Consider the following 22,337-nt stretch of genomic DNA (forward strand, 5'->3'; position numbering starts at 1 on the left):
TAGAGTTTCGAGTTCTGTTCACAAGTTGTCACGCCGCCGCCGCACCATCGTCATCACCGCTGCCATATACCACCATCGTCATCACCACTGCCATATACCACATATCCCCGTCATCACGCTAATCCGAGTCCACCTCCATCAAAGATTTGCCACCAGTCCGGGTTCCATCGCCCTGCAAATATCCGCCACCAGTCCAAGTTTCCACCAGATTCATCTCCGCCACCAGTCCTAGTCCGAGTCCAGTAATTGTTGCTTTGTTCTCGATTTCCAGATCACGCGATACTCCGAGTCGTGACAGAGTAGGACTCCCCAACTTCCGAACCATCCGCAGAAGAAAAATAGTTCCAGTTTCAAAAAAAACTAAGTCTGGAAAATTCTGGCTAGGCAGTTTTTAGACCATTTGTAGACTTTTTCGAAAAAAAATTATTGCGGAGCAAAAAAAAAGAGGAAAAAAGTGCAAAAAAAGGAAAAAAAGAGAAAAAAATTCAGAGTGTGCTCCTCCCTTGTTTACGTGCCGCGCCATGATTTTGTTGGTGTTCTAGGCATGCGTCTCTAGCACAGTCTAGCCTAGGACCAGCACTGTACCGTCGTTGAGCGTTTATTCAACTTTGCATCTCTGAATTGATTATTGCTGACCCTTTTTGCTACCATATTATAAGCCTTCCCAGCTCCACATACATCTACGTCGTGCATTTGACTCTCCCTGGTAATCGCTCTATCCAAGCTTTGAGAGTTTTGACTCCAACGGTTGCCGATCACCACCTGCTGCTGGGTAAGAACTGGTAAGAATTTGAGATTTGCTTGACGGATTTGTGACACCCACCACCACCTCTTGTTAGTAGTCTGTAGGATCATATTCTTGTATGTTTCTATTGCTGCTAACCATGCCAGGATCACAAGCCGACGAGACTGACTGGGAGAACATGACGAATAAGGATTTGCATGATAAATTTCAGCAAATGATGAGTGGACAGGTGCAAGATGTGCTAAACGGATTTGAAGAGGCCATGGAGAAGATAGATGGCATGGAGAAGACGTTCGAAACAAAGCTCGATAACAAGTTTAATGAATTGCTCGCGCGTCTTCCACCACCACCACCGCTGCACCTAACGCACCTCTCCAACAACAACAACAACAACGACTACCTCCACGTCGTGAAACAGACCTCCGCCGAGCGAGCCGTGTCCCTCTTGCGTTTGGCCAAACTGTTGGTGCTGCTGTTGATACTTCTGTGGCTCCTGCTGCTGATGCGGAGGAGGATGATTATGTGGGAGATTACGAGGATGAGGTTGATCAAAATCAGAACTACGTGCAACCACCTGCACCACACCCACCAGGTCGTCCACATGCAAATATTCGCAATGGTAGGCCTGCACCACCACCTCAGGTATGAGATGATGTCCATATTCCTAAACTGAAATTGAATATTCCACCATTTGAGGGTAGATATGTTCCTGATATATATCTTACTTGGGAGTTAGAAACTGAACAACGATTTACATGTTTACAATATCCTGAGGAGAGACGGGTTGCTGCTGCTGTTTGTGCTTTCACTAGTTTTGCATGTGTATGGTGGTCTGAACATTGTAGATTATATCCTATTCCAACTACTTGGGCTGCTTTGGAAAACTGCTATGCGTACGCGTTGGGTTCCACCATATTATCAACGTGAATTGCTTCAAAAATTGCAGCGTTTAAGACAAGGGAAAAATTCTGTAGAAGAATATTATCAGGAATTACAAACTGGCATGATTAGATGTGGTATTGTTGAGGAGAATGAAGCTATGCTGGCACGTTTTCTGGGCGGATTAAATAGAGAGATTCAGACCATTCTAGACTATAAGGAGTATACTAATATCACTCGTTTATTCCATCTTGCTTGTAAAGCTGAACGTGAAGTGCAGGATCGACAAGCATTGGCGCGAACTAACTTTTCTGCAGGCCGACCTTCATCATGGACACCGCGTGCATCTTCTACTTCAACTGCACCAGCACCTCAATCAGGTGCCTCCTCCAGCCGTGATACAAGAAAACAGGCACAACCACCGTTATCTGCCAAGAGCGCGCCTGTCGGGCCTGCACAGAGTTCTTCTTCTTCCATTGCATCAACAAGGCACACAAGTGATATTATTTGTCGTCGTTGTAAGGGAGGAGGTCATTATGCGAGAGAATGCAAATCTAAGCGTGTGATGATTGCTACCGAGGATGGTGGATATGAGTCCGCTAGTGACTATGATGAGGAGGCTTTGACTCTTATTACACGTGAAGAACATGGTGGAGATGATTCTGATCATGAGACGCAATACATGGCTCCTGAAGACGCTGACAGGTATGAATGTTTAGTTGCTCAACGTGTTTTGAGTGTGCAGGTCACACAAGCTGAGCAAAATCAGAGGCACAATTTGTTCCATACCAAGGGAGTTGTGAAGGAACGTTCTGTGCACGTCATCATAGACGGAGGTAGCTGCAACAACTTGGCTAGCATGGAGATGGTGGAGAAGCTTTCTCTCACCACAAGACCACATCCACATCCTTACTACATCCAATGGTTCAACAACAGCGGCAAGGTTAAGGTAACACATATTGTTCGTGTGCATTTTAGTATCTCTACATATGCTGATTATGTTGATTGTGATGTGGTACCTATGCAAGCATGTTCCTTATTACTTGGTAGACCATGGCAATTTGATAAAAATTCTGTACACCATGGTAGAAACAATCAGTATACTCTTGTTCATAAGGATAAAAATATTACTTTGCTTCCTATGACTCCTGATTCTATTTTGAAAGATGATATTAATAGAGCTAATAAAGCAAAACATGAGAAGAATAAGAATGAAAATTAGATTGTGGCAAAAGAATTTGAGCAACAAATGAAGCCTAATAATAAACCATCTAGTGTTGCTTCTGAAATTAAATTGAAAAGTGCATTTTTATTTGCCACCAAATCTGATATTGATGAGCTAGATTTCAGCAAATCTGTTTGCTATGCTTTTGTGTGCAAAGAGGCATTATTTTCATTCGAGAACGTGCCTTCCTCTTTGCCTACTGCTGTCACTAACATTTTGCAGGAGTTCGCTGAAGTCTTTCCACAAGACGTGCCACCGGGATTACCGCCTATTCGAGGGATTGAGCATCAGATTGACTTAATTCCCGGTGCTTCACTGCCAAACCGTGCGCCATACCGTACCAATCCAGAGGAGATGAAGGAGATTATGCGTCAAGTACAAGAGCTTCTCGACAAAGGTTATATACGCGAATCCCTTAGTCCTTGTGTTGTTCCTATTATTCTAGTGCCGAAAAAGGATGATACATCACGTATGTGTGTTGATTGTAGAGGCATTAATAATATTACTATTCGTTATCGTCATCCTATTCCTAGGCTAGATGATATGCTTGATGAATTGAGTGGCTCTACAATATTCTCCAAAGTTGATTTGCATAGTGGATACCATCAAATTCATATGAAATTGGGAGATGAATGGAAAACAGCATTTAAAACTAAGTTTGGATTATATGAGTGGTTAGTCATGCCTTTTGGTTTAACTAATGCACCTAGTACTTTCATGAGATTAATGAACGAAGTTTTACGTGCTTTCATTGGACGATTTGTGGTAGTTTACTTTGATGACATATTGATTTATAGCAGATCTTTGGAAGAACATTTGGAACATTTATGTGTTGTTTTTATTGCTCTACTTGATGCACATTTTTTTGGTAACCTTGGGAAGTGCACCTTTTGCACCGACCGAGTATCTTTTCTTGGCTATGTTGTTACTCCACAGGGAATTGAAGTTGATAAAGCCAAGATTGATGCTATAGAGAGTTGGCCGCGGCCCAAAATGGTCACACAAGTGAGGAGTTTTCTTGGCCTCGCTGGATTCTATAGGCGTTTTGTGAGAGATTTCAGCACCATTGCTGCACCTCTCAATGAGCTTACAAAGAAAGATGTGCCTTTTCTTTGGGGTACCGCACAGGAAGAAGCCTTCACGGTATTGAAAGATAAGTTGACACATGCTCCTTTACTCCAACTTCCTGATTTTAATAAGACTTTTGAGCTTGAATGTGATGCTAGTGGAATTGGATTAGGAGGTGTGTTATTACAAGATGGCAAACCTGTTGCATATTTTTCTGAGAAATTGAGTGGGCCCTAGTCTGAATTATTCTACTTATGATAAAGAATTATATGCTCTTGTTCGGACTTTAGAAACATGGCAACATTATTTATGGCCCAAAGAATTTGTTATACATTCTGATCATGAATCTTTGAAACATATTAAAAGTCAAGCTAAACTGAATCATAGACATGCTAAATGGGTTGAATTCATTGAGACTTTCCCTTATGCCATTAAACACAAGAAGGGAAAAGAAAATGTTATTGCTGATGCATTGTCTCGTCGCTATACTATGCTTTCACAACTTGACTTCAAAATATTTGGTTTGGAGACCATCAAAGATCAATATGTGCATGATGCTGATTTTAAAGATGTAATGCAGAATTGTAAAGAAGGAAGAATGTGGAACAAGTTCGTCATTAACGATGGATTTGTGTTTCGTGCTAACAAGCTATGCATTCCAGCTAGCTCTGTTCGTCTTTTGTTGTTGCAGGAGGCGCATGGAGGAGGATTAATGGGACACTTTGGCGTGAAGAAGACGGAGGACGTACTTGCTACACATTTCTTTTGGCCAAATATGAGACGGGATGTTGAGCGTTTTATTGCTCGCTGCACTACATGTCAAAAAGCTAAGTCACGACTCAATTCCTCATGGTTTATATATGCCTTTGCCTGTACCTAGTGTTCCTTGGGAGGATATATCTATGGACTTTGTTTTAGGTTTACCTCGAACAAAGAAGGGGAGGGGTAGCATATTTGTTGTCGTGGATAGATTCTCGAAAATGGCACACTTTATACCATGTCATAAAAGCGATGATGCTGTTAATGTTGCTGATTTGTTCTTTCGTGAAATTATTCGCTTGCATGGTGTGCCAAATACTATTGTTTCAGATCGTGATACTAAATTTCTTAGCCACTTTTGGAGATGTTTATGGGCTAAGTTGGGGACTAAACTGCTTTTTAGTACTACTTGTCACCCCCAAACTGATGGACAAACTGAAGTAGTCAATAGAACATTGTCTACTATGCTTAGGGCTATTTTGAAGAATAATAAGAAAATGTGGGAGGAATGCTTGCCTCATATTGAATTTGCTTATAATCGTTCATTGCATTCTACTACTAAGATGTGCCCTTTTGAAGTTGTGTATGGTTTCCTACCTCGTGCACCTATTGATTTGTTGCCTCTTCCATCTTCGGAGAAGGTTAATTTTGATGCTAAACAACATGCTGAATTGGTTTTAAAAATGCATGAGTTAACTAAAGAAAACATTGAGCGTATGAATGCTAAATATAAACTTGCTGGAGATAAGGGTAGAAAACATGTTGTGTTTGCACCTGGAGATCTTGTTTGGTTACATTTGCATAAAGATAGATTTCCTGATTTGCGCAAATCAAAGCTAATGCCACGTGCTGATGGTCCCTTTAAGGTGTTAGAGAAAATAAATGATAATGCATACAAACTTGAGCTGCCTACAGATTTTGGGGTTAGTCCCACTTTTAACATTGCAGATTTGAAGCCTTATTTGGGTGAGGAAGATGAACTTCCGTCGAGGACGACTTCATTTCAAGAAGGGGAGGATGATGAGGACATCAATACCATTGTTACACCCACAACCCCTGCTGCTATACATACTGGACCAATTACTAGAGCTCGCGCACGCCAACTAAATTACCAGGTACTTTCGTTTCTTGGTAATGATTCTAATGTTCATGAGAATATGATGCTGCCTAAATTGGATACATTTGTTTTGCTTACAAATGAAGGGCCTAGCTTGGAGAAGGATGAACATTGGAGCAAGAGAAAGCATGGAGATGATGGCATGCGCAAGGGGAACAAGAACGGAGTTACGAGTGATGATTTCAGGTCTTTGAAGCCACCATAACGAGTGCATGAAGCCTTGGACGAAATATACAAGATGCCACTTCATAAATGTCTTCCAGAGGCTATTATAGGTGCTACGTCACCTTTTTATTGGGCCAGGCCCATGTAATTTCGAAATACATTAGTATAGGCTATTTTTAGAGTCCGTATGGGTGGGGAAACAAGAGATAGGGTTGATTTCGGACCCCTCCACCAAGGGCCACGAAATTCCCCCTCTCTTCTTCCATATATACAGCCCTTAGGGCACCGTTTAGACTTTGGGGGTTTTGTTTAGATTAAAGTTCGCCATAGCTGCAACTTCGCATACTTCGTTTGTGTTCAACGACCAGACAAAGGCGTCACAGACCCCCACCTTGATCAATAAAGCTTTCATCTTATATTCGCAATATCCAGATTGCAATCTCAGTTTCTTGCGTGTTCTTCGTTTGCTCGCAGGAAACAGACCCTCGTGGTCAGGTTGATCGTGCTCCGGCGTGGTCAATAACCTCTCGGAGTTGGTTTAGCGATTGCTAAGGCGCGACGTCCTCGCACGTTCGTAGTCGGATCGTCAAAGTCGACTTCCACCAAAGCGATATCCATCATCTCATCAAAAGACGGGACACCTTTGCCCCTATCACAAACTTTTCAAAAACGAGTGAGTCCAAAGATCCATCAACATGGAGCTTCTTCATGCGTTTTATACCAATATGACTTATATGGCAGTGCCACAAGTAAGTGGTACTATCATTACTATCTTATATCTTTTGGCATGAAAATGTGTATCACTACGATCGAGATTCAATAAACCATTCCTTTAGGTGCAAGACCATTGAAGGTATTATTCAAATAAATAGAGTAACCATTATTCTCCTTAAATGAATAACCGTATTGCGATAGACATAATCCAATCATGTCTATGCTCAACGCAAACACCAAATGACAATTATTCAGGTTTAATACTAATCTTGATGGTAGAGGGAGTGTGCGATGTTTGATCACATCAAACTTGGAAACACTTCCAACATATATTGTCGGCTCACCTTTAGCTAGTCTCCGTTTATTCCGTAGCTTTTATTTCGAGTTACTAACACTTAGCAACCGAACCGGTATCTAATACCCTGGTGCTACTAGGAGTACTAGTAAAGTACACATTAACATAATGTATGTCCAATATACTTCTATCGACCTTGCCAGCCTTCTTATCTACCAAGTATCTAGGGTAATTCTGCTCCAGTGGCTGTTCCCCTTATTACAGAAGCACTTAGTCTCGGGTTTGGGTTCAACCTTGGGTTTCTTCACTGGAGCAGCAACTGATTTGCCATTTCATGAAGTGCCCCTTCTTGCCCTTGCCCTTCTTGAAACTAGTGGTCTCACTAACCATCAACAATTGATGCTCCTTCTTGATTTCTACTTTCGCGGTGTCAAACATCGTGAATATCTCAAGGATCATCATATCTATCCCTAATTTGTTATAGTTCATCACGAAGCTCTAGCAGCTTGGTGGCAATGACTTTGGAGAAACATCACTATCTCATCTGTAAGATCAACTCCCACTCGATTCAAGTGATTGTTGCACTCAGACAATCTGAGCACAAGCTCAACGATTGAGCTTTTCTCCCTTAGTTTGCAGGCTAAGAAAATCTTCGGAGGTCTTATACCTCTTGACGTGGGCACGAGCCTGAAATCCCAATTTCAACCCTCGAAACATCTCATATGTTCTGCAACATTTCAAAAAATGTCTTCGGTGCCTCAACTCTAAACCATTTAACAGTACCGAACTATCATGTAGTCATCAAAACGTGTATGTCTGATGTTCGCAACATCCACAGACGACGTTTGGGGTTCAGCACACTTGGCGGTGCATTAAGGACATAAGCTTTCTACTGTCCGCATAATCGCTACTGTCAACTTTCAACTATATTTTCTCTAGGAACATATCTAAACAGTGGAACTAAAGCGCGAGCTTACGACTTAATTTGCAAAGATCTTTTGACTATGTTCAGGATAATTAAGTTCATCTCATGAACTCCCACTCAGATAGACATCCCTCTACTTATCTAAGTGATTACATAAACCGAGTCAACTAGGCCGTGTCCGATCATCACGTGAGACGGACTAATCATCATCGGTGAACATCTTCATGTTGATCGTATCCTCCATACGACTCATGCTCGACCTTTCGGTCTCTTATGTTCCGAGGCCATGTCTGTACATGCTAGGCTCGTCAAGTTAACCTAAGTGTTTCGCGTGTGTAAATCTGGCTTACACCCGTTGTATGTGAACGTAAGAATCTATCACACCCGATCATCACGTGGTGCTTCGAAACGACGAACTTTTGCAACGGTGCACAATTAGGGGGAACACTTTTTTGAAATTTTAATGAGGGATCATTTTATTTACTACCGTCGTTCTAAGCAAATAAGATGTAGAAACATGATAAACATCACATGCAATCAAAATAGTGACATGATATGGCCAATATCATTTTTCTCCTTTTGATCTCCATCTTCGGGGCTCCATGATCATCATCGTCACCGGCATGACACCATGATCTCCATCATCGTGTCTCCATGAAGATGTCTCGCCAACTTATTACTTCTACTACTATGGCTACCGGTTAGCAAAAAAGTAAAGTAATTACATGGCGTTATTCAATGACACGCATGTCATACAATAAATTAAGATAACTCCTATGGCTCCTGCCGGTTGTCATACTCATCGACATGCAAGTCGTGATTCCTATTACAAGAACATGATCAATCTCATACATCACATATCATTCATCACATTCTTCTTGGCCATATCACATCACATAGCATACCCTGCAAAAACAAGTTAGCCGTCCTCTAATTGTTGTTTGCATGTTTTACGTGGCTGCTATGGGTTTCTAGCAAGAACGTTTCTTACCTACGCAAAACCACAACGTGATATGCCAATTGCTATTTACCCTTCATAAGGACCCTTTTCATCGAATCCGTTCCGACTAAAGTGGGAGAGACTGGCACCCGCTAGCCACCTTATGCACCAAGTGCATGTCAGTCGGTGGAACCTGTCTCACGTAAGTGTACGTGTAAGGTCAGTCCGGGCTGCTTCATCCCACAATACCGTCGAAACAAGATTGGACTAGTAATGGTAAGCATATTGAACAAAATCAACGCCCACAACTACTTTGTGTTCTACTTGTGCAAAGAATCTACGCAATAGACCTAGCTCATGATGCCACTGTTGGGGAACATAGCAGAAATTAAAAAAAATTCTACGTGTCACCAAGATCTATCTATGGAGAAACCAGCAACGAGGGGAAGGAGAGTGCATCTACATACCCTTGTAGATCTCTAAGCGGAAGCGTTCAAGAGAACGGGGTTGAAGGAGTCGTACTCGTCGTGATCCAAATCACCGGAGATCCTAGTGCCGAACGGACGGCACCTCCGCGTTCAACACACGTACAGCCCGGTGACGTCTCCTATGCCTTGATCCAGCAAGGAGAGAGGGAGAGGTTGAGGAAGACTCCATCCAGCAGCAGCACAACGGCGTGGTGGTGGTGGAGGAGCGTGGCAATCCTGCAGGGCTTCGCCAAGCACCTGCGGGAGAGGAGGAGGTGTCACGGGAGGGAGGAAGGCACCAGGGCTTCAGGTGCGGCTGCCCTCCCTCCCCTCCACTATATATAGGGGCAAGGGAGAGGGGGGGGGGCGCAGCCTTGGCCCTTCCTCCAAGGAAGGGTGCTGCTAGGGAGGAGTCCATCCTCCCCAAGGCACCTAGGAGGTGCCTTCCCCCTTTAGGACTCTCCCTTTCCCTTATCTCTTGGCGCATGGGCCTCTTGGGGCTGGTGCCCTTGGCCCATATAGGCCAAGGCGCACACCTCTACAGCCCATGTGCCCCCCCCCCCCCCGGGGCAGGTGGACCCCTGGTGGACCTCCGGACCCCTTTCGGCACTCCCGGTACAATACCGATAATGCGCGAAACTTTTCCGGCGACCAAAACAAGACTTTCCATATATAAATATTTACCTCCGGACCATTCCGGAACTCCTCGTGACGTCCGGGATCTCATCCGGGACTCCGAAGAACATTCGTTAACCACATACAAATTTCCTTTATAACCCTAGCGTCATCGAACCTTAAGTGTGTAGACCCTACAGGTTCGGGAACCATGCAGACATGACCGAGACGTTCTCTGGTCAATAACCAACTGCAGGATCTGGATACCCATGTTGGCTCCCACATGTTCCACGATGATCTCATCGGATGAACCACGATGTCAAGGACTCAATCAATCCCGTATACAATTCCCTTTGTCTAGCGGTATTGTACTTGCCCGAGATTCGATCGTCGGTATCCCGATACCTTGTTCAATCTCGTTACCGGCAAGTCTCTTTACTCGTTCCGTAACACATCATCCCGTGATCAACCCCTTGGCCACATTGTGCACATTATGATGATGTCCTACCGAGTGGGCCCAGAGATACCTCTCCGTTAACCGGAGTGACAAATCCCAGTCTTGATTCATGCCAACCCAACAGACACTTTCGGAGATACCTGTAGTGCACCTTTATAGCCACCCAGTTACATTGTGACGTTTGGTACACCCAAAGCATTCCTACAGTATCCGGGAGTTGCACAATCTCATGGTCTAAGGAAATGATACTTGACATTTAGAAATCCTTTAGCATACGAACTACGATCTTTGTGCTAGGCTTAGGATTGGGTCTTGTCCATCACATCATTCTCCTAATGATGTGATCCCGTTATCAACGACAGCCAATGTCCATGGTCAGGAAACTGTAACCATCTATTGATCAACGAGCTAGTCAACTAGAGGCTTACTAGGGACATGGTGTTGTCTATGTACCCACACATGTATCTGAGTTTCCTTTCAATACAATTATAGCATGGATAATAAACGATTATCATGAACAAGGAAATATAATAATAACTAATTTATTATTGCCTCTAGGGCATATTTCCAACAAGAATTCCATCCCTCCAGAACTGTTGGTCAGACAAGTTCCCAGTTCGTGTTACATTTCCCACACAACAATTCATCCATCTTGGCATAGAGAAATGGTCTCAAAAGCTTCACGGTTGCTTTGATGGTGATATGTGGAAAGACAATGGATGTTAGGTGGTAGGTCGATGGCAAATAAGGACAAGTTTTATCAAGGTCCATCTTCCCATCACTTTGTTGTGCTTTCCTTAGTGATAAGCTTTTCGACAGTCTTAATGGAAAACATGGTGCACCATCAAAACGATGTCCATGTATCTTAATGGAAAACTTGGACATATGACACGAAACCATCATTAAATATCAACACCAGATATCTCAAGTGGCACTAATACTTGCATTTTAATCACATTCCCATCATAAGATAAATTGCTCAATTTTCATGCTTACTCAACTATCGTTGCTCTGTTATCTCCATTTGATATCGTATTACCAGTTCCCATCGAAGCGAGGACCACAAAGTTGCTGGAGCCCAGAATACGAGGATTTGGAAGAAAAGCAATATTTTGTACTGAGGAAAAATAATACAAAAAAGGAACTTTTGGAAAATGGGTCATTAGCTGTCGGGATATAGTTTCGGCTTGTCGAGAGTGATTTAATATACTAAGAAGGTAAACTTTTAAACTTTCTCGATAAAATAGGTATCAACTTCTAGGATTTTTTTGGAACTTTCAACTTTTCCTAACTTGCATCATCAGCTTTGGATATGTGCTTCCTCAGCTACTAGAAAATGAGGCATTAAACTTTTAGAATGTGAGATTTAGGGAGGTACCAACTTTGAGAAAAATGGAATTTTCAACTTTCAGGATATGGATTCTGAACTTTTCGAAAATGCGTTGTTATACTTTTTGAAAATAATAGAATCGTCCAGGATATAAGTCGCCAGCTATCAGGATATCATTCCTAAAGTTTCCAAAAAAGAGTTATAAAATTTTGGATTTTGAGCTTTTGGGATTTGTTTAAAAAAAATGAGATTTTGATTTTGTGGGAAAATTTATGGATTTGCGAGCTTATGTCCCGCAAACTTTCTATTTGTATAATATAAGCTTTTAAGTTGTTGGCAAATTTATTTATTTTCCAGATTATATGAGCTAGTGAATTACGAGTGACTTGGCTACCTTTTGAGAAACAAACTTCCAACTTTCGGTGGAGAGGGGGTGAAAAATATATATGAAATGTTGGCTTCTTTAAAAATAATGTAGTGTTTTGCCTTTTTATGATATATATAAACTGATCTCCTAGAAAATGAGGTATTAATTATCAAAATCTGTGCCATTGGACTTCCATTAATAATGAGGTTTTAACTTTCAAAAAGTTAGGAAAAAGTAACTTTCAGCTTCCAGAAATGGCTTTCAGGATAAAATCGCCATTATATTTGAAAATATGTTATCTAGGACATTATTAAAGAAAATTAGCTTTTGAATTTCAGTGAAAAACAAATAGGAAGATTTCATCTTTTGCTCGCCAAATTTTGTATATGTTTTTATAGTTAATTGCAAACGAAATCTGAATTTATTTTAGGATTTCAGCGAGGCACATGTAGCATCTTTATTAATCTCAAGGACATGCCGACTTAGTCTCTCAGAAGTACTTATAGGGTTAGGGCGTGTGTGCGTGAACCCATAGGGGTGAGTGTATGTGTGTATGTGAGTCTCTGCCTCTATGTTGTTTTTTGTCAAAAAAACATTCAAGATGTGCGGGAAAGAAAGAAGTTGTTTGCTTTTGTAAAACATAATATGGGCTTTAACCTTCTAAAAAAATGTCTACTTGTATTTTGGAAAAGGCGGATGCTAAGCATCATCCAACTAAACCCCCACGCGGGATCAGTCGCCATGTGCACCGTCCAATGGAAGGGGCCACAACCGTAAGATTGTTTCTCTGACGCAATTCATGGTCTGCACGACCCCCGAGCCCCGACCATGAAGTACTGTGTTCTCTGCAGTTGGAACTCATCGCCAAACCTACCCCTGACGGCAGTGCATCGTTGCCCAGTTCGTAAAATCGTCGATTGTCACTCATAGCAGGCCGCCATCGCAGTACTAGCGGCCCATTGATGCTCTATCGCATCTCCATCATAGCATAGTGCGGTCCGATAGTTTGGTGGTGCATCATAGCATCGCATCTCTGGTGACACCTCGCGGCAAGGGTGATGCTGCAAATCCCCATTGCAACACCAGAAATGATCCGTCCGTCGGGCCGGTGATGTTCCATTGCAGCATTTACATTGTTCAAGTCGTCTGACGATGTTCCATTGTAGCTAGCACCAATGATGCTCCATTGCAGCATCAGCTATGCTCCCGGCAGTTTGACGTTTTTCCATAACAGCAACACTATCAAAGATATGCGCCATCCGCTTTCAACAAAAGATATATGCCCGCAAAACTTTGTGAATACAAACCACTAGCTTCTGTAAATATGGGACTTATAGTTGTTTAAAAAAATTGCAGTTTCTATATTATACATGAGCTGTCATCTACTGCACTTTCAACTTTCGAGTTCTGCGGGAAAAAATTTAGTTGTTGCCTTTCATAAAAAATAATATGGGCTTTCACCTTTGATAATGAACAAAATTATCCAACGGGCTTTTGGAAAACGAGGTATTAATTAGTACACCCTCCATTCCCATATGTAATGCGTATTTGTTTTTGGCTAGAACTCACAATGTAGTGCGCGTGAGCTAAATGACATTACCCTCAACTGTTGACGGGAGGTGCAGCCACATCCACATGCATGTGTACAGAGTGTTTGCATGCAGAGTTACTATGGTCCAAAAGTATTGAACTAGAGGGAGTAGTATAACTTTTCTCAAATGGTAACGCCCACACGTGTGGCACGAAGCAATATGGCCCAAATGCCTTCATTATCATCCATTTTCCACGTCAAAACAGATGTCATCAGCGAATTTTTTTTTTAATTTTCGGCTTAAAAATGTTTTATCTTCTAATTAAAAAAATCCATTTTCACCATTAAAACCGTCTCGACGAGATCTTCAAAACTAGATTCCATGTTAATATGTTTCGACGAATTTTTTTGGGCCAAAAGTTGCTATGATGTTTACACTGTATTTGCGATAGTGTTTACACTAAAGTTGCCATGTGGCAATTTCAGTTTATAGATCATGCCAATTTTAGTATTTTTAAAACGGATCTTCAATCAGATTTTTTATTTAAGAGATAAAATATTTTAAAAACTAGAAATTCAAAAAGATTTCCATATGCACGTGCGGTGACATGGCGCAATCTGTGTGTTATAGGGCATGTGGCCGATGTTGTTTCCACCACACGTGTGAGCGTCCTAACTTTTAGGAGAGTCATAGGGCTTGAAAATCGGTTGAGATCATCGTCTTCAATGGTCGAGGAAGAGTTGTACTACGATCAAGACTGCTAGTACTAGCAGTACAAGGACTCCTTTGTTATTTCTTTTAGCTAACGGATTCCTTTCCTTCGATACATAGTTTCCTTAGCTATATGATTACTTAGGAAAGAAGAAAAAGACAACTTAATTTCCAGACACCACGTCGGATCGAATCTCGGAACCCTCGCCGCGGCCGCAGCTAGCCATGGCGAACAAGGAAAAGTGCGTGCGTCATCCAGCAAATTAGATCGTCCCGTTCCTTGTTTCCGATCCGGCCGGCTTTTAGCCAGCAAGCTATATATGTGTACCCCCGCGTGTGAGTCTTCGCTCCTTCTCCTTCTCCCGAAGGAAAAAACAGAGCCTTCACTCGTTAGTTTCCGATCCATACACGCCACGATCGACCGGAACCCTCGCCGTCGCCAGCCGCGGCGGCCCTATGGCGGACCGCACCTTCCCACGGGTGGTCTTCAATCCCTCCACTCCGACCTAGCGCCGGCACACTATCGCCTGGACTTCCACCTCGAACCCGCTGCTGCACTTGGACGACGAGCCGCCGCTTCTCGATGAGCTGGACACCCCGACCGAATCTCTTCCTCGCCGAGGCGGAAGCAACCTCGCCGCCACCGCAGCAGCCATGGTGAACAGATACCTCCCCTTCTTCCAAGGGGTGGTACTCAACCAGGCCACGCCGACCCACCATCCTATCCCCGGGAACGGGAACGTCGCCGTCAACTTCGACGATGAGCCGCCGCTTCTGGAGGAGCTCGACATCGACACGGGCCTCATCTGGCGGAAGGCGGTCTCCATCCTCCACCCGCTCCGCTCCGTGGACCCGTCCCTCCACGCGGAAGCCGATCTCTCCGGCCCCGCGCTGATCCTACTCTCCTTGGCGTTCTTCCAGCTCCTGGCCGGGAAGCTCCACTTCGGGATCGTCCTCGGCTGGGCCACCGCCGCGTCAGTCTTCCTCTACTTCATCTCCTCCATGCTCCTCTCGCCGGGACGAGGAGGCCGTGGCGACCTCAGCCTCTACCGTTGCGCCAGCCTGCTCGGATACTCCATCATGTCCATGACCATCTTCTCGGCGGTATCCCTCTTCCTGCCGCGGGGCGGCGGGCTCATCTTCGCGGTGGGCATGGGGTTCGTGCTGTGGTCTACAAGGGTCTGCAGCAGGCTGCTGGTAGCTTGTAGCGGCCATGGCGATGGGCATCGGGGGATCGTTGCCTACCCGTGCTTCCTCGTCTTCATGCTCTTCTCCCTGCTCGTCATCTTTTGATGCTAGCTGTTTTTGGTTGGTATTATGCAAGAACATCATCATTATTATTATTATTATTATTATTATTATTATTATTGTCAGATATTCGTTGTTCTTTAGGTGTCCATTATTCATTTTGTTCCTTCTCCTTGTGTATAGGCTGCAGATCATGCTCAGAAATCTTTTGCCATGTGGAGTGTACAACTGCCTTTGATCAGTCATTGGAGAGGTTTTGCTGTGATGCTACAAAACTATTGATGATCTACTCCGCTGGTTGTACGGCACTGTATATCTTTATCTTTTTACCTAATAATATAATCTTTATCTTTATCTTTACCTACTAACTAGCTAAGTGTCCGTGCGTTGCCACGGATTAACAAATATATATATACAAAGAGAAAATTCATGTGACATGAGAGTCAAAGGTCATTTCTATGGGATGATATCTCATGGTCATGATCTAGTCGATACATACATCTTGTCATTGTCTTTCTTCCACACTCCATGTCTGAGCTACCACGCGACATTCGACTTCCTTCTCCCACCATGCATGCTTTTATCTCCTATTTCTCCTACCTTTACCTTACACGACAGTACCAAGTTTCTTGTCCAACTATCATAATCTTCTCCGGTAGGGCACCCCCTTAGATTATTACTGACTTGTACATGTTGCAAATAAGATCAACGAAAATGGATACTAAATTTCTGATGAGAAATGAGAATTCAGGGCAATATCTTCCCAAGACAATAATAATTCCAAGACAATCTTTTTATACCTTCTGTCAACATTGGGACACACATTCCACACAATAAGCATGCAATGATGTTGATACTTGATTAATTGTCATTATATGTCTACAGTAAAGATAACTTTACTCAAAACCGCCTATCTTAGCCAAATCAACAAATCTCTCTCATTAATGCAATTTTCTTTAGAAAACAAATAATAGATTCTTGCCTATCTTAGCCAAATCAACGGATCTCTTTCATTAATGCAATTTGCTTTAGCAAACAAATAATAGATTCTTTCCTACCTTAGCCAAATCAACGGATCTCTCCCATTAATGCAATTTGCTTTAGCAAACAAATAATAGATTCTTTCCTACCTTAGCCAAATCAATGGATCTCTCCCCGGTTCGCTGGGCGCGTTTCGGTGGGTGGGCGTGGGGGTGGGGGTAATTTGATGGAAATAAACCGGTTGAAAATAAACCGGTTGAAAATAAACGGATCCTGTCTCACTCTTCACTTTCTTTACAATAAACTTCAGAATAGCAATCTTGGCGAGTGATCTCGACGGGGTTCAATCGGCGTGGCGCACCGCTGATTCTTCCAGGAGTGGGTGTTGAGAGGAAGGATCCCAAACCTCCATTGTCAATCGGCCAGAGCTGCATCTTCCTTTGGATCAGAGCGTGGACGGGATCAAGACGGTAGGGTTTGAGGAATTTGTAGGACATGAGGGTTTATGGTTGGCAGCACGAGAACTCACCCATATCTTGGCAGACGGCAGGCCCGAGGTGCGGTCGTGTTCATGCTTCGGGAGCTGCCACATGCTGTCCTCGCCGCCATCAGCGACACCACCGCCATCACCTGTTGCCACCACTTCAGCGCCATGAGCGTGGGACCGAGGGACGAAGGGAAGGGAAGGAAGTGAATTGACGTACCTATGTTTGGTATATATCACACGAGGAATCAAAACTGGATGCACGTGAAAGCATAGAGATGGGAGAGGAGGACAGAGGAAGGGAAGGGCAAGAGGAACCTGAGGATGTGCGATGAAGGAGCGATGCCAAAACATCACAAAGGGGGACCCGTAGCTCGTCACGTAGCGCGGCCGCCTCATTGCCGGCTGCCACCCCGCGCTACCGCCTCCGTGCGCAGGTTCCGTTCGTGGAGCGTGAGGAGCGCATGACCTGCCTTCACCGCAGCCTGGTCCTCCCCACTATCGTGAAGCTCGCCCGCATCGCCGCCCCAATTGCTCAGGATGACGGATGAAGATCCTGCAACAGCGACGTGGGTGAGGGATGCAGCCGATGATGGAGGGATGATTTTCGTGGCTAAACCCTCCCTATCAAAATAACTACTTAAAAAGGCAAAGATCGATGCATTAGGAAAATTAGGATTTGGAATTGATTGTCATAAAACAAAATTTTATTAATTGATAACGTGCTATCGGTACATGCCCGTTTATAACGTGTCTAGTTAGGAAACTTTGGAAAAGTTAGGAAAGTTTTTATTGTGAGGGTAAAAAAATCAATGTGAAGAGATATGGTGGTGGGATATGAGACGAAAATAAACCGGACGAAAATAAACCAGACGAAATATAACCAGACGAAAATAAACCGTGGACGCAATCCTACCAACTGCTCCATTAGGAGTAGAGATAAACCAGCGATCGCTTCGTCGTCGGCTTTTTTGCACAAAACTCCCTTCGGTTCTGAGAAATTAACCCGCAGTCCTATTTTAAGTGGCTTATCTAGAAAAACGTTTCGTTTATGCAAAAAAGACCTTGTGATTTGGGGTATTCAACCCGCGATCCAAGCAAATTTGTAAAAAAAAATACACACGACCGGGCTCGCCTCCTCTCCCTCTCGCCCACGAAGCCGCCGCTGCCCACGCCGCTCGCTTCTCCGGCGAGCTCCGGCGCCGCGCAGCACGCCCCGGAGCTCCCCACGGTCCGTCCATCCCTCCCCTCCGGCCATATTCTCCGCTCCCGACCTCTACCGTCCGCTCGCAACCAAACCCTCGTGGCTAGGGTTTCGGGCAAAGCTTCGTCGGCGCATCTCCGGCAGCCCCAGGTTCGTCCTTCCTTCTTGGCCAGGATCTGCCACTCCCACACCTCACCTTCTCTTCATATCCTCTGCTGCAGATGCAGATGAAGCACGCCATGGGAGTTCCCCATCCACCACGGTCGCCGCCGTCAAGCGCTTCTTCACGGAGATGTGAAGGACCCCATGGACCTGCAGCTCCTCAAGGTTTTATCTTGTCCCCATCCTATCCCCTCCCCTTCCCGTCCCTTCCTCATGAACATACACATTGGGTGACGGGATGCACAACCACAGGACAAGGAGCAGGCTCTGGGTTCCCAGTGGACTCCCCAGCAGGCGCATCTTTTGAGGATGGCCACGATATTTAGAGGATAGTGAATTTGGTCAGCATCCAATGTAGATAAAGGAAATCATAATTTTCTATTGGCAATTTTCCCCAAGGTTTGAGCCTTCCCGTCCCTTAAAGCCAATTTCTGTTTGAGCCTGCAGCAGAATATGTGTGCCCCAAGGTTTGAGGTGTGGCTTGTGTTGTTACCAAACGGCAATGGAGATTTCAAACTTTCTATGTAAATTCGTACGAGTAGATTTCTTTTTATTTAACATCTCTAAAACAATTATCTAGAAGCATTCGTTTGTATGTTTTCAGTTTTTCAGAGAAGAAACACGTGTACATGTTTATCAGATTTTTTGGGGAAAGAAGCCTACAGAGTACACAATGATTTGGGATTTTGGATGTTTCCCATGGTCATGCACGAATTTAGTTATTGAGCAACTAAGCATCTTAGCCACCCGGTTGCTGATTTCATTCATCACGCGACCAGTGTGGCTAAAGGCGAATGCAGGTAAACCAAAATTCTATATTGAACATGCGGTACCTCCATGGTAAAAGAAAGCTAGCCAGCGGGGCATCAGATGGGCCTGCTCAGCTAGCTTTAGATTTTGTTCTGCATCAAGATTACAGATTTATAATGCTAGGTTAACCAATTCCAACGCAAGTGGCATGTATTTCTATATTTCTCTGTCCATTGTAAGGAGTACAAACTGTAAAAATTCCCACATTATCTCAAACATCTTGGTGTATATCTATGGTCTCTTTGTATTGCTCTGAGGTTGATCTGATTTCTCTATAGGCTCAAAAATAAAGTACTGGCATATATCCTAAATCATCTTTATATCACTTTGTAAGAGCAGCTGACAGGGGTGCATGCCTTGCTTGAATGCGCACAAAATCATGTTAATATAATTTATTGCCCTGAGTGAAATATTTGAACTATTTCTTACTGTGTACAAGCTTATTCTATATTACTTTGAAGAAAATAGAAACTTTTATAATTATCATCTTTTATGTGGGGGGGTGCTCCATTATTAAATCTAGAAGTTCGTAGTAGATAATATGTCATTGTGTTGTTTGAAGACTGACTTGCTCTTTTGACTGGCAAAATGTTGATACTGACTAGAGGGCAGAAATTGAGTTGATCGCTACTTCTTTGCTTAATTAATTAGTCTTATTCTTGGTGAATTTTTATTGTCATCCTACACAAATTATGCGGGGGTAAGAGTACCAATTGTTTTATGGGCATGCTGAGTGCGTATTTCTGCAGTACTAAATATTGTTTATTACCCCAAATTGCTTTGTCGGAGGTATAATTTATTCTCTGATACTCTGTTTTGTGGGCCAAGCCGCAACATATCTTGAAAATTCTAGCTCGACATATCTTTGTGTGACTCATGTCCACATGTGTTAAGTTGTTTTGAGTATAATCTTAAACAGGTGGAAGCGGAATTATTGTGTATGATGTTGTCTAGGTACATAACATATACACTTCAAAGCACCCTTTGTTTATTTGAAGAGTTTTGTAGCTTCTTTTCTATCTTTCAAAATTGCAGCTTTTCTTAGTTAGCGTTACTGAATTACTTAAAAGTAATTAACTTGTGCATTCTGAATACTGAAGGTGATGGTTCTAGGCATAGAGGCTGCTTGGCTTTGACTGAACTTGCTCAGAGGGGGTTGCTGCTCCCGTTAACCAAGGTACATAATATAATAAATATTGTTCTGGAACCAACTTGCATCGTGGGAACGATGATTATTTGATTATAATCATAGACTACGCACGATGATCATTTACGCTCCTAAATTTTCGTCCTGTTTCATGGTGGCAGGGAAACACCTACATATGTTTCTTAATCACCTGTTGGACTAACTAACTTACCTGGATTCTAGAGTCAGTTAGTTGGTGAATTCGTGATTTAGTAGAGTCAGTAGTTGGTCAAGTTCGTTGGTCCAGTTTATGGTCGTTGAGACACGGTGATGTTTCTGTATCGGCAGCGTGACTGCTTGGTTTTTTGTAGCCTTGGATATTATGGTTTCATAATATATGAAACTGGAAATGCACGCTCATTACAAAAATATTCTGTAAACAACACTGTCAAAGCTACAAGAACGTCAGCGTGGGTACAAGGCAAAGTTATGTGTCTAGGTCTTCAGTTTGGGCATTCCAGTATTTTGGGCTACAACAATGTCTTGACCTGAAACTTGTGAAGAACAATAATTATTAGGTGTCTAGGTCTTCAGTTTGGGCATTCCAGTATTTTGAGTGGAGGAATTCCACAATGCACAGCCATCTTCATTGAACAACTGAAAGTAATATACAGAAGACAATCGCTTGTTTATTTCTTGACAACCAATTGATTTTCTAACTATTCTATTCTTAGTGTACAAGGCAAAGTTATGTGGTGGGTCGTTTGAAGAGCTTGGCGCGGCGATGTGGCAGGCTGCTCTGCAGCGGCACGAATGGATAGCTCGGTCAATGGTGGCGGGACGACCGACTGATCTGCGGCAGCGTGGAAGGAGAGCTCGGCAGTCAACGGCGGCTCGACCAGCTGGTCTGTGACATTTCAGAGGGAGAACTTCTTGTACTGGTGTGCGTATGCATAGGTGCTGTACTATCCTGGGTGCTCACTCCCCCAGGATCCCACAAGTTCGCATAGAGCTCAGACGTCGTTGGCGGCGTGGCAGGCTAATCTGCCACCTCCACACGAGGAATATATCACATTCAAAAGTTGCTGCTCCGTGATTAGGGCATTGCATTCAGGCATTCATTATATTAGAAGACAGATTTAGCTAGCACTTGGTTCCATCGGCATTGTAGGGCCTTGAATATTTTCAATCCTTGCCAGGACAGTTCTTGCCATGAACGACGGGTCTCTCTCTGTGGTCTTAGTCCAAAAGCTGAAATAGGGAACAAGATGTGCCTTGCCGTGTGGAGTGTTGGGTATCTTCTGCACTTGCTCCATCAGCTGCAAAAACTATAGCCCAAAAGCAGCATACTGTTACTATTTCATATCATCTGTTGATGATTTGTTTTTTCATAATTGAACTGGCAAATGATGAAAAGGTGTAATGTTTAAGGATTTTTGCTAGATGATTTATTGATCCGATTTAACTTTAGTAGGCATCTGGGTACTATTTATGAATTGATAGTGCACCTTGCTTAAATCCTACAGTATTATTTTTACTTTTCTGAAATAATCTTCTCGAGATTTCATACTAACATGTGGCTTGGCTTGTACCAATGATAAAGTCCTGCTTTATATTGCCCAATCATGAGTTGTGCCATCCTTTTTGTAGTGATAGCTGTATCGGGCCGGGTTGTAACGGATGCATTCAACATGTTCAGGAAACACGTTTCAAGGGGTATGTCGTTCTCGACTAAAATACAGGGGGTATGTCGACCTGGAGCCACTGTAAGTAGATTATGGCAGGAAACAAAGTCAGTTTCCTCATTTATCCTTCACCATAGGACTATTATGACAGCTGCATTTTATTTTATTTTGCAGATAAGTTATGTTGTCGAAATTACTTCTTTTTTGCAACTGATTGGTGTTGCACAGAGTATACATGCCCCGTTGCAACGCACGGGCATTTGTACTAAATAAATGTTCTGTTTGTATTTTAACAATGCTGACCATATTAGAAAGATAAAAATGCA

At 43.2% G+C, this 22,337-nt stretch overlaps 1 protein-coding gene across 9 annotated transcripts; it reads left to right on the plus strand.

Annotated features, from left to right (window-relative positions):
* Window positions 1–14,404: 14,404 nt before the first annotated feature.
* Window positions 14,405–21,844, plus strand: LOC123114435 (protein YIPF7). Of its 9 annotated transcripts, none has more exons than XM_044535911.1 (5): window positions 14,405–15,619; window positions 15,743–18,378; window positions 18,450–20,154; window positions 20,301–20,377; window positions 21,061–21,844. In XM_044535911.1, exon 1 carries the CDS (start codon window positions 14,966–14,968, stop codon window positions 15,602–15,604), a length of 639 nt encoding a protein of 212 aa, XP_044391846.1. In that variant the 5' UTR covers window positions 14,405–14,965; the 3' UTR covers window positions 15,605–15,619; window positions 15,743–18,378; window positions 18,450–20,154; window positions 20,301–20,377; window positions 21,061–21,844. The 9 variants fall into 9 exon arrangements, with proteins under 9 accessions (XP_044391846.1, XP_044391849.1, XP_044391847.1 ...); XM_044535914.1 differs by having other exon boundaries at window positions 21,069–21,844; XM_044535912.1 differs by having other exon boundaries at window positions 18,450–19,190.
* Window positions 21,845–22,337: the final 493 nt, after the last annotated feature.

Source organism: Triticum aestivum, chromosome 5B, assembly GCF_018294505.1.
Source record: "Triticum aestivum cultivar Chinese Spring chromosome 5B, IWGSC CS RefSeq v2.1, whole genome shotgun sequence".
NCBI classification, from domain to species: Eukaryota; Viridiplantae; Streptophyta; class Magnoliopsida; order Poales; family Poaceae; genus Triticum; species Triticum aestivum.